The sequence below is a fragment of the Muscardinus avellanarius genome (assembly GCF_963383645.1).
Source record: "Muscardinus avellanarius genome assembly, chromosome: 6".
In the NCBI taxonomy this organism is placed as follows: Eukaryota; Metazoa; Chordata; class Mammalia; order Rodentia; family Gliridae; genus Muscardinus; species Muscardinus avellanarius.
Genome location: NC_137791.1, coordinates 73,567,324 through 73,581,476, shown reverse-complemented (window position 1 = coordinate 73,581,476; position 14,153 = coordinate 73,567,324). Strand labels below are relative to the sequence as shown.

The window sequence follows — 14,153 nt, the reverse complement described above, 5'->3', positions numbered from 1 at the left end:
CCCCCAGATAAAACATTTCCTTATCTATAAATTCACATATGGCACCCAAAATTCTTCAACATTTTTACAACTCCATTAAAAATTCTAAATATTCACCTAACATGAACACTACTAAAAAGAATCATTAAAAATAATCTGCCATCATCCTAGGTATGTGTCAGAAAATATGAGTAATAATAATAATAAAGCATTTCATTCTTCTGAGCAGCTTTAAGCACAACAAGAATGCATCCCAAATACAAATCTCATAAGGAAAATAACTGAACAGCAACTGTCTTAAAGTTCCAATAAAATGAAACTTTAGTAATGAGGCTTCCACAAGATAAGCAGATGTGGCAATTGGGAAGGTGTGTCTCGTATTCTTTTCTTACTTTCCTTTTACCTCTCAATATTCAGATATGTGATTTATATTTTCTCTCTAGCTGCCAAACATCCCAACCAAATTCATTTTCCTCTAAGAAGTAATACTTCATTCAAAACAATTGTTAGCTATCATCACATGTTTGGTTGAGTTCATACTTTAAAAATGTTTGAAGCTTCAAAGTTGCTCAATACAGCATGCAGGATGCTGAACAATTTCTAAATATGGAAACTCTCTTCTTTTGTGAGTGAGCAAGTAATAAAAGCATCAGTGAAAAAGTGCTAAACAAATTTTTACCCTTACAAGTTTAGGGAAGGATGGTGAGTTGTAATCATTGTCTCAAATGTCTCAACCCAAAACGAAACACATGCATGGTTCTAATTCTACTGTTGGTGAAAATATGCCCATATTAAACAACAAAAAAAGCCAAATAGCATTTAAATTCTTCCACATTTCACAATTATAATTTTTATAACATATCATACTATCCAGTCTTCCTTTTTCACTACAATGGGGGTTTCAGAAATACAGTCCCAACCCAAAAAGAGAAGTCAGACTAATCTAATTTGGAGAAACCTAGCCGGGGATGGTGGCACATGCTTGTAATCCCAGCATTCGGGAGGCTGAGACAGGATTGTGGTTCGCAGTCAGCCTTAGCTACTTAGTGAGGCCCTTTCCAACTCAGTGAGACCCTGTTTCGAAATTTAAAAAATAAGAAAATAGCACTGATGGTGTAGCTCAGAGGTAGAATGCCCCTGGGTTCCATCCCCAGTCAAAAACAACAAAACAAACAAACAAACAAAAAAAAATAGAGCAATCTTCACATTATAGTCAGTTCTTATTAACAGAAGTACTGGGAACTGATTTCAAATTTTTAATGTCTTACCACCTTTGGTTTCTTTTATCCTTATGAATGTTTTTGTTTTGCTTTGCTTCTGGGGCAGGGGGGGGGGGGGCTTTATTTTATTTGGTCCAAGGCTTGGGAGGGACTCCAGGGTGGCTATCTTGATTCAGGAGTGAGAGGCTCAGGCCAGAGCCTTGGTTCAGGAGATGCAGAGAGGAGATTTTAGAAGGCCACGGAGCTCCAGGTCCTCCCCATCTTGCCTGAGAATGAGTTTTTTCAAGAGGTGCGCTTCCAGTACTTCCTGCTGGTCTGCTAGAGAGTGGAGATTGTCAGGCGGATGCCCATCTTCTTGAAGGGCTTCTCCTCCTCATTTAGGATGTGGTTCTCTAGAAAGCCACAGGGATTGGGGTCTGTGCAGACAGAACCCAAGGTTTGATGATCCACAAATGATTGCTTCGTGTTCTTCTCCAGGACCACAGTGGCATACATGGCACCCTGGGTTTCACTCCACTCATCTTAGAAAGGTTTCTGCACACAACCCCCAGCACTGGTTTTGCATGTTCAAAAGATGCTTGTGCCCTTGCACTTGTACTTCTCCCCTGCAATCTTGAGTAAAAAACAGCCCACACCCTCTAGAGCCATAAAATCATGGTGGAAATAATAGCGCAGATGGGCTGGTGTAGAATGCCCACAGGTGCCATCTGACCAGGGGATTCTCACCGCCTCTGACAAATCTGGAAGATCATAGTTGGTCTGTGATAAGGAGCCAGTCACAAAATACAGAGTTGGCTGGTCTTGGAAGCAGGAGATGGGTAAGAAGATGGTCCCTGAGGTTGCAAATGGAGAGGTAACTGGAAGGCGACTGAAGTTAGGAAAGAGGGAGTCCCAGGTTTATACTTCCAAACACTGGAATCAAGAAACAGATCCCCAGGCCCTCAAGGAGCACTGCTAGGAATATGTCTTCCGAGTTGCTCAGGCTTTGGGTTCTTCATAAACAGATTTTACAAAGAGAGGTTCCCAAGACTAAGTAGCCAACATTCATAGAAGAAATACTAGAGTCACTGAAGCCAAGGTCTTAAATTATTTATTAGGTACCTTCTTCTAAGAAAATGATTTGATGTAGAGAAAATGAGTTTACAATGAATTTCCTATTAATTAGAGCTGGCTATCATGTGAAGACTGCTCGGAATTAAATTACTTGCAACCCATTATAGCATACTTTTAGACACTTTTCTTAGATGCTTTTAAAACAAAACAGCAATAACAATAGATATCACTGAGAAAAGCAATTTAGCTCTCAATATCAAATGAAGCTCATATTTCTAACACTATGAAGTCACCTTTGGAAATGAATATTGCATGTTTTCCCATTAGAAAACATCTAGCAGAGTCATATTTAAATGTCCTGTCTGTGATCATTCTCTTCCTATTTCTGCTCCTGCACTTTCCCATTATGAATGTAGATGTTCTGCCATGAACTGCCTCTACCTAGGATGTCATGTTCTTAATTCTCTTGGGCCAGGGCTATTTATAAAGCTAGCTTCCGCTTCAAGACTTATTCATCTCTTTCTGCTTAATATTTTCTGAGGTACTCTTTTTAGAAACAAAATTGTGAAAATAATTTGAAATAGTAAAATATCCCATGGTCCTACTTTTAGAAAAAACAAGAGAAGAAGCTTCCACAGAATTTTCTTTTACTCTTCTTGTTTTATTTAGCTATCTGCAGCTTTATTTCTAATGAATTCTTTCACTGTACTGTGGCATGAAATACCTAAATAGAATCTATGTTGTATTCACGTTAGTCTGATCTTCACTAGTTCAAATAAAATTTCACTTTTTATTTATGGTCTTGGGTATTGAGCCCAGCAGTATTCTACCTTTAAGCTATACCTCCAGCCCTTTTTATTTTGAAACAGGGTCTTGCTAAGTTACCATGCATGGGCCTCTCAGGTTCTACTAATTTTGTGTGTGTGGGGGGGGGGTCCGTGGGTGGGTCTGGGGATGGAACCAAGGGCATTTGATCTCTGAGCTACACTCCCTACCCTATTTTATATTCTTATTTTGAAACAGGGTCTCACTAAGTTGCAGAGGGCCTCACTAAGTAGCTGAGGTTGTCCAAGAACCACAATCCTCCAGTCTCAGCCTCCTGAATGCTGGGATTACTAGTGTGTGCCACCACCACCTGATTCTAATATCAACTCTAATTGACTAGCTTCTACTAATTTTTAATACTTTCTAAATTTACCTTTTTATTTCCGTTTCACTGTCATCACAGTAATCATAACAGAAACTAGTATGTGTCAGCTAATATTTGTCATAGCTCTAGGGACCAGGTTTAGCAAGAGACAAAGATTGTATACCTCGAAGTTCAGCCCCACCCTGTTCCTTCACCTAATTCTGACCAGGACAGGGAATTTATCAAATACTTCCCTAGTTAGATTCTTTACCTAGTTTTATTTTGAAAGGCCTGAAATTCTAGTTCCTATAGAATTTATATATAAGCCCTAAGGAACTATAATTCACTGGGAAGACTGTTTCCCCTTAAACAACTGTTTCCACACTGAATTTCTAGATAGCACTACAATTCCCTCTGAAGGAACTTTGGCTCTTTTCTGAATGTGGAATCTAAAAATCTACGTAGCTTTTTGGTAAGAGTACTGAACCTTGTTCCCCAGTTGTAGCTAAGTCCTGATCCCATAGGCTGAGAATTTGTAACTAGTGCCTAGCCAAAGATTTGACATTGTTTAGTTATGCCACCTAAACATCATTGTTATGATGCACCTGCTGAAATCATAGCACTGTCATATCTTTGTATCCAAGACTTTGATTGCTGGCCACCTCTCCCGGGAACTGACATACAGAAGGATCAGTAGTCCTGTCTTACATGGTCCAAGCTTCCTGTTCTTCTTAGCTTACCACCAAATGTTTTAAAGTCCAGCCCTCTGGCACTGATCACCCTTAATCATTATTTAACTTAATTTAAGCAATAATCCAGTAAAATAGAACCCATCATTCCCATTTGAAAGGGGAGAATTTAAAACTCAGAAATATTACACTGTAGGGCATATTGTATGACACATGGTTAGATAATGACAGAGTCAGAAGTCATACCCAGGATTTCCTATCTCCAAACTCATATAGTCTCCATGGCATTAGGTTTCTTTCTACCATGTTTCACAAGGACAGCTGCAAGAGGCATAACATACCTTTGCATCTTGCAAATCATTATATATTTTATTATAAAAGTTCTCTTCCTAAACCTTCACAACCATCATGTAAACCCTAGGCTTTTTTCCTATGACTCCCTGATTATTTATGAAATGCATACAAATTCCTTCATCCAAGTACGTGAGGGTCTCCCTAACCTAAATCCAGACTCCCTGTCAACATTTATATCTCATCCCATTTAGCCCAGGCTCTTCTTGGAGTTCTATGTTTCTTGATTCTAATATCAACTCTTATTGTCAGAGTCCAGTTCATATTCTAATGTGAAAAAGCCTTTCATAAGTTGGATGTGGTGGTACACACTTGTAATCCCAGAGCTTAGAAGGCTGACACAGGAGGATCGTACAGGTTCAAAGTGAGTCTCAGCTACTTAGTGAGGCTCTCAGCAACTTAGTGAGACCCTGTTTCCAAATAAAATATAAAATAGGTCTGGGAGTATAGACTTGAGGTGGAAAGACCCAGTACCACAGAAAAAGCCTTTCATAACTTCACACAATTAAACCTATCCGATTTTTACATTTTGAAGACATGGATAGTTAATATCAATTGCATAATAAGATTCTTTTACTTATCCACTGGAGTGACTTACTAAAATTTCTCTCCTCCAAATTCTCATAATACATAACAAATTTTGCTAAGGTTCACTATATTACAAACCTCTAAACATCATTGTCTTAAACCCTGTTAGAAAAGGAATTTGAGTTAATTAAATTTGTTTTTCCTTCTTCCAAACCTAACATAATGCCTCAGGATAGTGAGGACTTTGTAAATGAGTGAATAAAAAAAATCAAGCTAATTGAGGTAAGAAGGGGAGAAATAAGAGAAATAAGAGAAACATTTTTATCAGTATCTACTTGAGATAATAATTAATAATGAATCATAAACTTATATGTGCTCATTAAGATTGGATATTACACCAATATTCCGAAGAAACTTATATAACATGTTCGCCTGGATAAATACTAAAAATATTTAAACAATACACTTTCTAAGATATTAAAATAGAATACTTAAATGATTTTATGAGTCATACATTTTAGAAAAGGTATTAAATTGTTAACATGCAGCATATTTATAACAAAGATATTTTTCAATCCCTTGAACTTTAAATTAAAAAGAACTGATAGAATTACCAGTATTTTTTTTAACCACAATAAGGTCTTCAAAAATGAAACTCCTATCTTGGTGGATTAAGAAATTTATTCTTAGCTGGGTGTGATGGTTCATGCCTATAATCCCAGTACTTGGGAGGCTGAGACAGGAGGACTGCAGGTTCAAGGCCAGCCTTAGCAACATAAAGACACTTCCAGCAACCTAGTGAGGCCCTGTTTCAAAAAATAAAAATTGGGCTGGGGGTGTAGGTTGGGGAAATAATGCCCCTGGTTTCAATACTCAGTACCACACAAACAAAAAAACTTCTTAGCACTTCTTACTAACATCTTAATACATGATATCTTAGACTTTTAGGGGACAACACATCTCAGTCAATGGATTTTTGGAGGCCAAGAGAAAAGCAGAAAAAATATTTTATAAGTTTTCTCAGATTGAATAAGTTAATGTACTAACAATTAGGAGGCTAAAAATATATTTAAATACCAGTTAGCAGGAAAAAGAAAATATTCACAAATTTAGCAAATATTTTGCCTTCATAATACCAAGTATTTTTTAAAAAAAATCATTGGTTTTTTCATTTGCTTAGCTTTACATAAATATATTTTACAGTATGATTTCACCATTATTTTGGTAAATCATAAAAAATAAAGGAGGGGAGAATAAGAACACATATTCTTCTATTTGCCCTGAATCTGTTATATACTACACTGGTTTTAAGGATTCAATGCATATTTTTAAATAAGATAGTACTAGATAACCATAAAATACAATTCAAATTTGAGGCAGAATTATAGTTGTATATATTACTAGGGGTTAAGCAACCTCTGTCCTTATAAAGAGATGAAGGATTTTAATTGCTTCAAATTTCTATAAAGTGGGCAAAACTCACAAGCTGTCATCAAACTGATAAAAATCTCAAGCATTAAGGAAACACAGGTTGGTTATAATGACTCCTTTTCCTACTTGCCACCTTTGTCAGACACTGTCAGGGTTTGTCCCCACAGGCCGCCTTCCCTGAATATAATTTACTCCTGCTCTAGTGACTGTGTTCACATGGAAGCTATACCCCTCATTCCCCTGCAAATGACACTCAAGGAACTTTGTTTGCAACCTGTGGCTAAAATAATGCAAAAAATTCCTGCTAATTTTTTCAGCCTAATTCATCGAAGTTAATATCCATCAAGAACTTTAGTCCAAAGCTAGGTGTGGTGTCCTACCCCTATAATCCCAATACTTGAGGGCCTGAGACCGGAGGATTGCAGGTTCAAAGCCAGCCTCAGCAACATAGCAAGACCCTGTTTTCAAATTTAAATAAATAAATAAATTAATTAATTAATTAATTTTTTTAAAAAGGCTGGGAGTGTAGCTCAGAGGTAGAATGCTCCTGGGTTTCATCCCTGAACCACAAATAAAAAAAGAACTTTAGCCAAAAAGGATTTTACTTAGAAATTGCATTTTAAAGTTTGTCCAATACAAATGAAAAAATTCAAGTTAACAAATAAAAATGTAAAAAGACAACAAGAATGAGAACTTTATCTCCTCTGGTAGTCAAATACTAATTTCTTGAAGGGAAAATCTTTAGTTTATAACCCATAAACCTTTTAAGGGTTTAGAAAACTAGTCAGTCATCTGAAAAATTTTGATTTGAATGTTTTATTCAGATAAAAAAAATTTAAAGAGAGTAACCCAGAAACAACTTTTCTCCATCCCAGTATAATTATAAAAACAATTGCAAAAATTCCTAAGCACAATAAAATTCTATTAAAAATTCAACCCACTGACCAGTTTATTGGAAGGGTCAAATTACCTCTCTTTTGCACTGTGTATCCCTCTTCTTATATTTTAAAACTTTACTCACATTTGTATTTATCCTGAATCCAATAATAAAAATAATTTACAATTTTCCCTACAAATTAAGCATAATTATACACATAATAAACTCCTGAAACAACTAAATCCCAGTTCCATTCTGCATTTACATTTGGTTTGCCCACTAGATATACTGATAACTGGTTGGAACCAATTATGCATTTTCTCTGAAAAGCTCCACTCCTTGTTTTTATTTTTTTAAGTGTACACAGTACTAAAACCAAAATCAATAAATCGCATTCTGTGTTTCTGAAAAACATGCTCTTTGAAGACAAATTTTAAATGTCAGAACCAAACGTTGGAAGATTTTGTTTGCCTTTTATAAATACCTAAAGATTAAAGGAAATACTTTTACTTAGAGAATATATAGTATTCCCTTCCCTTTCTAGAATGGTGTTTACCAAAATATCATAAATACTTAATAGCAAATGTTCCTAGTACTTCTAGCAAAAGGCAGTAAAACAGCACATAAACCTCAGCTGTGAAAACCCAGGAGCTCCGCCTTGCATTTCATCTTGCAGTCCCCATACCCTGGTGAGGAGAGCCGGGACTCTAATGATCACCAGAGACAGATCCACTGAATCCCAAACACAAATATTATGTGCTCTGGGGAGACGATTAATCATTTAAATGGAAAGAACAAGAGCCATAGTCAAATACTCTGCTCGTTCAAGTTGCTTGACGGATAGCTAAGAAATACCACAGTTGGAGGAGGATGTAATCACACATTCCAATCCAAATTTTTATTTTGCATTTCTCCTACAAAGCCTATAAAACCTCTCGAGATATCAACACGGGTTAACTCTATGCTCAAAGACCTGAAAGCGTCTGAGACTGAGACTGTTTATGGAAATCTTGAACTTGAAATCGCAAGCCCATTCTCACGGAGTCCAACATGCAAGAATTAGTACTAAATCTTACTTACAGACAAAATCTAGATCTTTAGAATCACACTGTTTGCAGTAGCAAACAAAACTCTTTCTTACACTCTCTTCTATATAATGACCACTTGCATGGAACAGAAAGATGACTTCTTAATAGTTCAAAAATGTTTGCAAAATCATCGGTCTTTCCTCCCCAGCCCAGGGATATACTCACAGAATTAATTATTCCTTTCAGAGCTTGAAATCCACCTTTGACCGGGAAAACTTGTTCCCTGGAATCAGCAATTTTTTCAAGCTAGAAAAAGGAGGAATGCTTAATTAAAGGGTAGCTGAGGCATCTAATGCTTTATAAATGTATGTTTAAATGTATATATAAATGTATTTAAATGTAAGTATAAGATTACATTTTAGTTATGTTCACTGGAAAAATTACTTCCCAGTAATTTATTCTCCAGTGTAGCCTGTATTCAAGGTCAGGAACTGGAGGATGAGATAACTGGGAGGAGTCTTAGCCCTTTACATCAGTCTCAAGTTGCATTTTTAAAACAGCACAAAGCTTGGAAATCTAAGCCAGTGTCAAAAAAAATAAATGCAAATGATTTTGTGAGAAAACATCTTTTTAATACATAAATCTTTAAAATGTTGTGGAAAAAATAATTTTGGAAGAAAAATTCTCCAAGATTTGCAAACAAACTCCCCATATTCCTATACACCTAAGTATTGAATTTTAAATCAAAGTAAGAATTTTACATAAGACTGCCATCATCATCTCATCGGGAGACCTGAAGGAACATTCATATCATTTTAATACAAATATTTACTTATATTAATTTTCCTATGATAAATAAATGCCCAAGATATTTAGAGTTTTGTTTGCTATAACAAAAAATCTATCAAAATTCTGACATCATTAAGGGAGAGGTCAAGACATAAACCATTTTTTATAGAAAAATCTATAGGCATTAGTGAAAAGAATTTGTTAAAGTCTCCTTAAGGAGACTTTAAAGTGTGCAGAGCTGTTGTAACTCACCTGAGCTTGTTCAAAATCAAGGACACCAACACAATAAACGTTAGCCCCAAGTGACCTGGATATCTTTGCCTATGGAGAAAGAAAGAAGTGGGGTGGAGGTAAGATGGGGAGAGGAGGAAAAAGAGCCAGAGAGACAGACAGAGACAGAGAGTTATTCCAGTATCAAGCTACGCACGCAGAGACACACAGCAAAGTACAGCAGCGGGGTATAAGGAACAGTTTCAGTTCAATACTCACCTCTTTCTCTGCATATGATGGCACCAGACCGTCCAACTTACCATCTGTCAGAGCAATTATGATACTGGAGGTTTTTGAGCCTCTTGCTTTCTGAATTTGTTCATTCGCCTGAAAATGAAGAATAATTATCCAACTCACAATTTAATTTTAACTTTTAACCAGCATGTTCCATCAAGCTGAATTTGTAAGTCTGACAAAATAAAAATATTACTGACTAGCATTTTAAGACCGGGTATTTTGTGTTAACTATTTTATTTGAAACAAGTACATATTCACATTATAGAAGAGTTACTACTGGGTTTAATGATAGATTTTTTTAGCTAATCTGATAGATTGGTTAACTAATCTGAATATAGCCATCGAGGAAAATGAAAAATTTCTTAGGTGGTAAAATGCACCCAAACTTTTATTAACACTACAGCAAATAATGTTTGCTGTCAGAGGCATCTCTAGAATAACAGAAAACATTTTTATTTTTTGTGGTACTGGGGATTGAACCCAAGGGCATTCTACCACTGAACGATGCTCCCAGCACTTTTTTTTTTTTTTTTAAACAGAGTCTCACTAAGTTACCACATGTTGGTCTCGAACCTGTGATCATCCTGTCTTAACCTCCCAAGTACTGGGATCATGGGCATGTGCCACTGTGTCCAGCTTAACTCAAAGTATTTTAACATATTTTTAAAAGATTAGTTTGTAATGGGGTGTTTGAGCTTTGCTAGAAAGTTATATTTTATTACAAAACGAAAAAGCATTCTCTCCCATACTTAAAAATGTAAAATAACTTACTAGCTTTAGTCCTTCATGGATGTAGGTCTCTCCTACTGGGCTAACACGTTTTAAATCCTCCAAGCCTTTAACGATTTTGCCTCTGAAAATAATATATTATAATATTAAACAAAAGAAAAATTATCAAAGATCACAATGAGCACTTCTCAAATAACATGACAGTATTGTAAGAAGGCCTCCACAGTAAAAAGTAGAGGAAAGAACATGGGCTTTGAATAGCTCCTCATACTTCTTCATTGTAGTAGGTGTTTAATAATATATATTATATATACATATGTGTGTGTATCTTTTTTTTTTTTTTTTTGCAGTACTGGGGATAGAACCCAGGAGCATTCTACCTCTGAGCTACATTCCCAGCCCTATTTTTTATTCTTTATTTTGAAACAGGATCTTACTGAGTTGCAAAGGGCCTCACTAAGTAGTTGAGGCTGTCCATGAACTGAGATCCTCCTGCATCAGCCTCCCAAATGCTGGGATTACAAGTGTGTGCCCCAATGCCCGGTGATAATTTTTATATTTTAACCATAAAAAATTTACTAAAAATGTCCTTTAAAAAGTAGGTATATTCTAAGTATTTTGAACTGGGAACAGATCCTTGATCATATTTGTTTTATTGAATGCTACGGAATAAACATGTTTTCTCTTACTCACAAAAATACAAGAATTAACTAGCTCAGCTTCATTAAAATGGTATTTCTGCACCACTTACCCTATCTTTCTAAAAGTGGGTAAATTTCTTTATTACCTGTAAATTTCTTTTTTGTTTTATTTTGTTTTGTTTTGTTTTGTTTTTGGTGGTACTGGGGTTCCCGGAAACCCTTCTACCTCTGGGCTACACTCCCAGCCCTATTTTATACTTTTTTTTATTTGGCTTCTAACCTCAGTGATCCTCCTATCTCTGCATCCCAAGTGCGGTGATTACAAGCGTGTGCCACCACGCCCAGCATATCTGTAAATTTCTAAAGCTACTCCTAAAGTCTTAAAAATGGGAATGAACAGGTTTCTACTTTAGTCTCACAGAGTCTCGTGATTTATTCAGTTTTATGATACCTTCTCACACAGATACCAGCATATTCTCTTGGATATTGTAGGCACTTATTACATAATTGAATAAAAAAATGAATGGATGGATCGATGGATGAACAAATGGATGGATGAATGATGGGGTAATGGATTCTTGGGAGAGGATTAGAATGAAAAAACAAATGAGGTTAAAATGAAAAAGCAAAAATTTTTTATCATGACTAATTAATTGTCCTAAGAGATTAGGTCTAAATGGGATATAATTATAACATTAAGAGCTATTTTGTGTGGACAAGTAAAGGAAGACCAAACTTTTAGGAATATATATATATATATATATATATATATATATATATATAGTATATATACACATATATACATATATATATGCAAATTTCAACCCATTTATAAATAAACCATAAAAATCTTAAGAAAAATAAAATAATGTTGCAAGAACTATCCAAAATAAATTCAACACTTCCTTTTGAAGTGTTGAATTTATTTATTTTTTATTTTTATTTTATTTTACTTTATTTTTTTGGTGATACTGGGGATAGAACCTAGGGTCTTTTCTACCTCCAAGCTATATTCCAAGACCTATTTTATACTTTATTTGGAAACAGGGTCTCACTAAATTGCTGAGAGCCTCACTCAATAGCTGAGGCTGGCTTCGAACCTGTGCGATCCTCCTGTCTCAGCCTCCCAATCGCTGGGATTACAAGCGTGCGCCACCACGCCTGGCTGAAGTTTTGAATTTAAAAAGTCAGAAGAGACGCCAGGAGTGGTGGCACATGCTTGTAATCCCCACGCTTGGGAGGTGGAGACAGGAGAATCGCACAGGTTCGAAGCCAGCCTCGCTGGCTTAAGAGACCCTGTCTCCAAATAAAAATATAAAATAGGTCTGGGAGTGTAGACCGGAGGCCGAAGGGTTTCCAGGAACCTCAGTACCATAAAAAAAAAAAAGAAAAGGCAGAAGAGGTCTTAAGATACTGTTTTTAGAATTTTTGTTTGTTAGCAAAAGTAAAATAAGGCCTTCTTGAAACAGTAAACTAAGTTATAATTTTTTTCTCTTTTTTTGGTACTGGAAATTGAGGGGCATTCTACCTCTGAGCTCCAGCTCCAGCCCACCCCCTTGTTTGGAAACAGAGTCTTGCTGAGTTGCTGCTAAGGGCCTCACTAAATTGCTGAGGCTGTTCTCAAACCTGTAAGTCCCCTCTCAGCCTCCTAGGTGCTGTGATTGATTACAGGAAGGTGCCACCATGCCTGATCCAAATTATAATTATTTAAATATAACATGAATAGTATCTACATTACTGAGGATGATAACTATATAAAGAAATATTACATTAACTTACTAGACTTATATACATACCTGATATGTATATATTTGTGTGTATGTGTGTTTATTTCTTACACAATTATAACACTTGTCAAAAATAGTAAATTTTTTTTTGTGGTACTAGAGATAGAACCCAGAGGCTTTCTACCTCTGAGCTACACTCCCAGACCTATTTTTATATTTTATTTGGAAACAGGGTCTCACTAAGTTTCTAAGAGCCTCACTAAGTAGCTGAGGCTGGCTTCCAACTTGTACAATCCTCCTGTCTCAGCCTCCCAAATGCTGGGATTACAAGCGTTCACCACCAACCTCGGAAAAAAATATATATTTTTTTAATGATGCAGTATTGTGTTTCAAATCTTGGTAATAAATGAGCCATTCACCAAAGACTCAATATTTTTAAAGTACCTTCTTGATTATTTTAATATCATAATTAAAATTATCAGACTAGTTCTCCATCTCACGAAATTTCTAGAAAACACAACACAATTTATGAGGTATGAGCCAAAGCTTTCTCCTTCCTGGTTTAGTTTCTACCAACCCACTTCAATTGTCTCTTAATATACTTGGTTTAAAAATCTACCTATTTTAAGTACTTCTCTATCTTCATTATTCATTACATTCTTTATTCTAAGGTGTCCCAAAAATTTTATTCATACCCATATTCAATGTCTACTATAATACAAAATTTTGTTTCATAAAAAATCACACTATTAAATGATTTAATTTAATTAATTAAAATTAATTTAATGTTTTTACTTCTCACTCAACCAGAATAGAAGTTTATAGTGAGCTATCCCCATGTCTTTTATTTATGATGTATTTCCTTGCTCTGGACATACTACTTACTGTAATGTTTTTATAATGCAAAGTAAATGCTCAATAAATTTGCACTCTACCACTAAAAATTTTCATAACTGCACAGATAATAGAAAAAATTACATAAATGGTATGCTTGTTTTTATCTAAATACTTATTCTCGTATCTATGAAAACAACTTGAAACTGATTTTTGTCTAACTACAGATCAAATATTTGGTGCTTTCCAGAAATGAGTGGCAGTGTGTCCTCAAGCACTGGTGTTTGCTGCCAAATGAGAAATGAAAAAGACAACTGAAACACAAGTTTACACAACAGAATTTGCCAGGTGAAAAACAGCCTCCTCCATCAGTTCAGATCACTGGTGCTTCTAAGGCCCAGCTAACACCAGCAGAGGACTCCGAGTGGAAAGAACTTGCCAAGTGAGGTGTGAGGGTCTTCCAGACGGTGGGGCTCTGCAAGTTCATTTCAATGAGAGGAACAGAGGCACCTCAGGGTTCTTTTCTCTGTATTCACACTTTCCACTGGATGCCCCAAGCTGCCCTGAATCCCATCATTACCTTTGCAGCTGCATAGTCATAGTGCAACCCGGGCCTGCTTCTGACCTAGCTAACAGACAGC

At 35.9% G+C, this 14,153-nt stretch overlaps 1 protein-coding gene across 1 annotated transcript in view; it reads right to left on the bottom strand.

Annotated features, from left to right (window-relative positions):
• ANTXR2 (ANTXR cell adhesion molecule 2) overlaps positions 1-14,153 on the bottom strand; it is a gene marked incomplete at both ends in the record, with an annotated part of 158,353 nt that overhangs the window by 128,381 nt on the left and 15,819 nt on the right. Inside the window, 4 exons of the mRNA XM_080697110.1 lie at positions 8,511-8,591; positions 9,327-9,395; positions 9,564-9,671; positions 10,353-10,434. Of these exons, the coding sequence (XP_080553236.1) occupies positions 8,511-8,591; positions 9,327-9,395; positions 9,564-9,671; positions 10,353-10,434 (340 nt within the window). The remainder of the gene's footprint in view (positions 1-8,510; positions 8,592-9,326; positions 9,396-9,563; positions 9,672-10,352; positions 10,435-14,153) is intronic.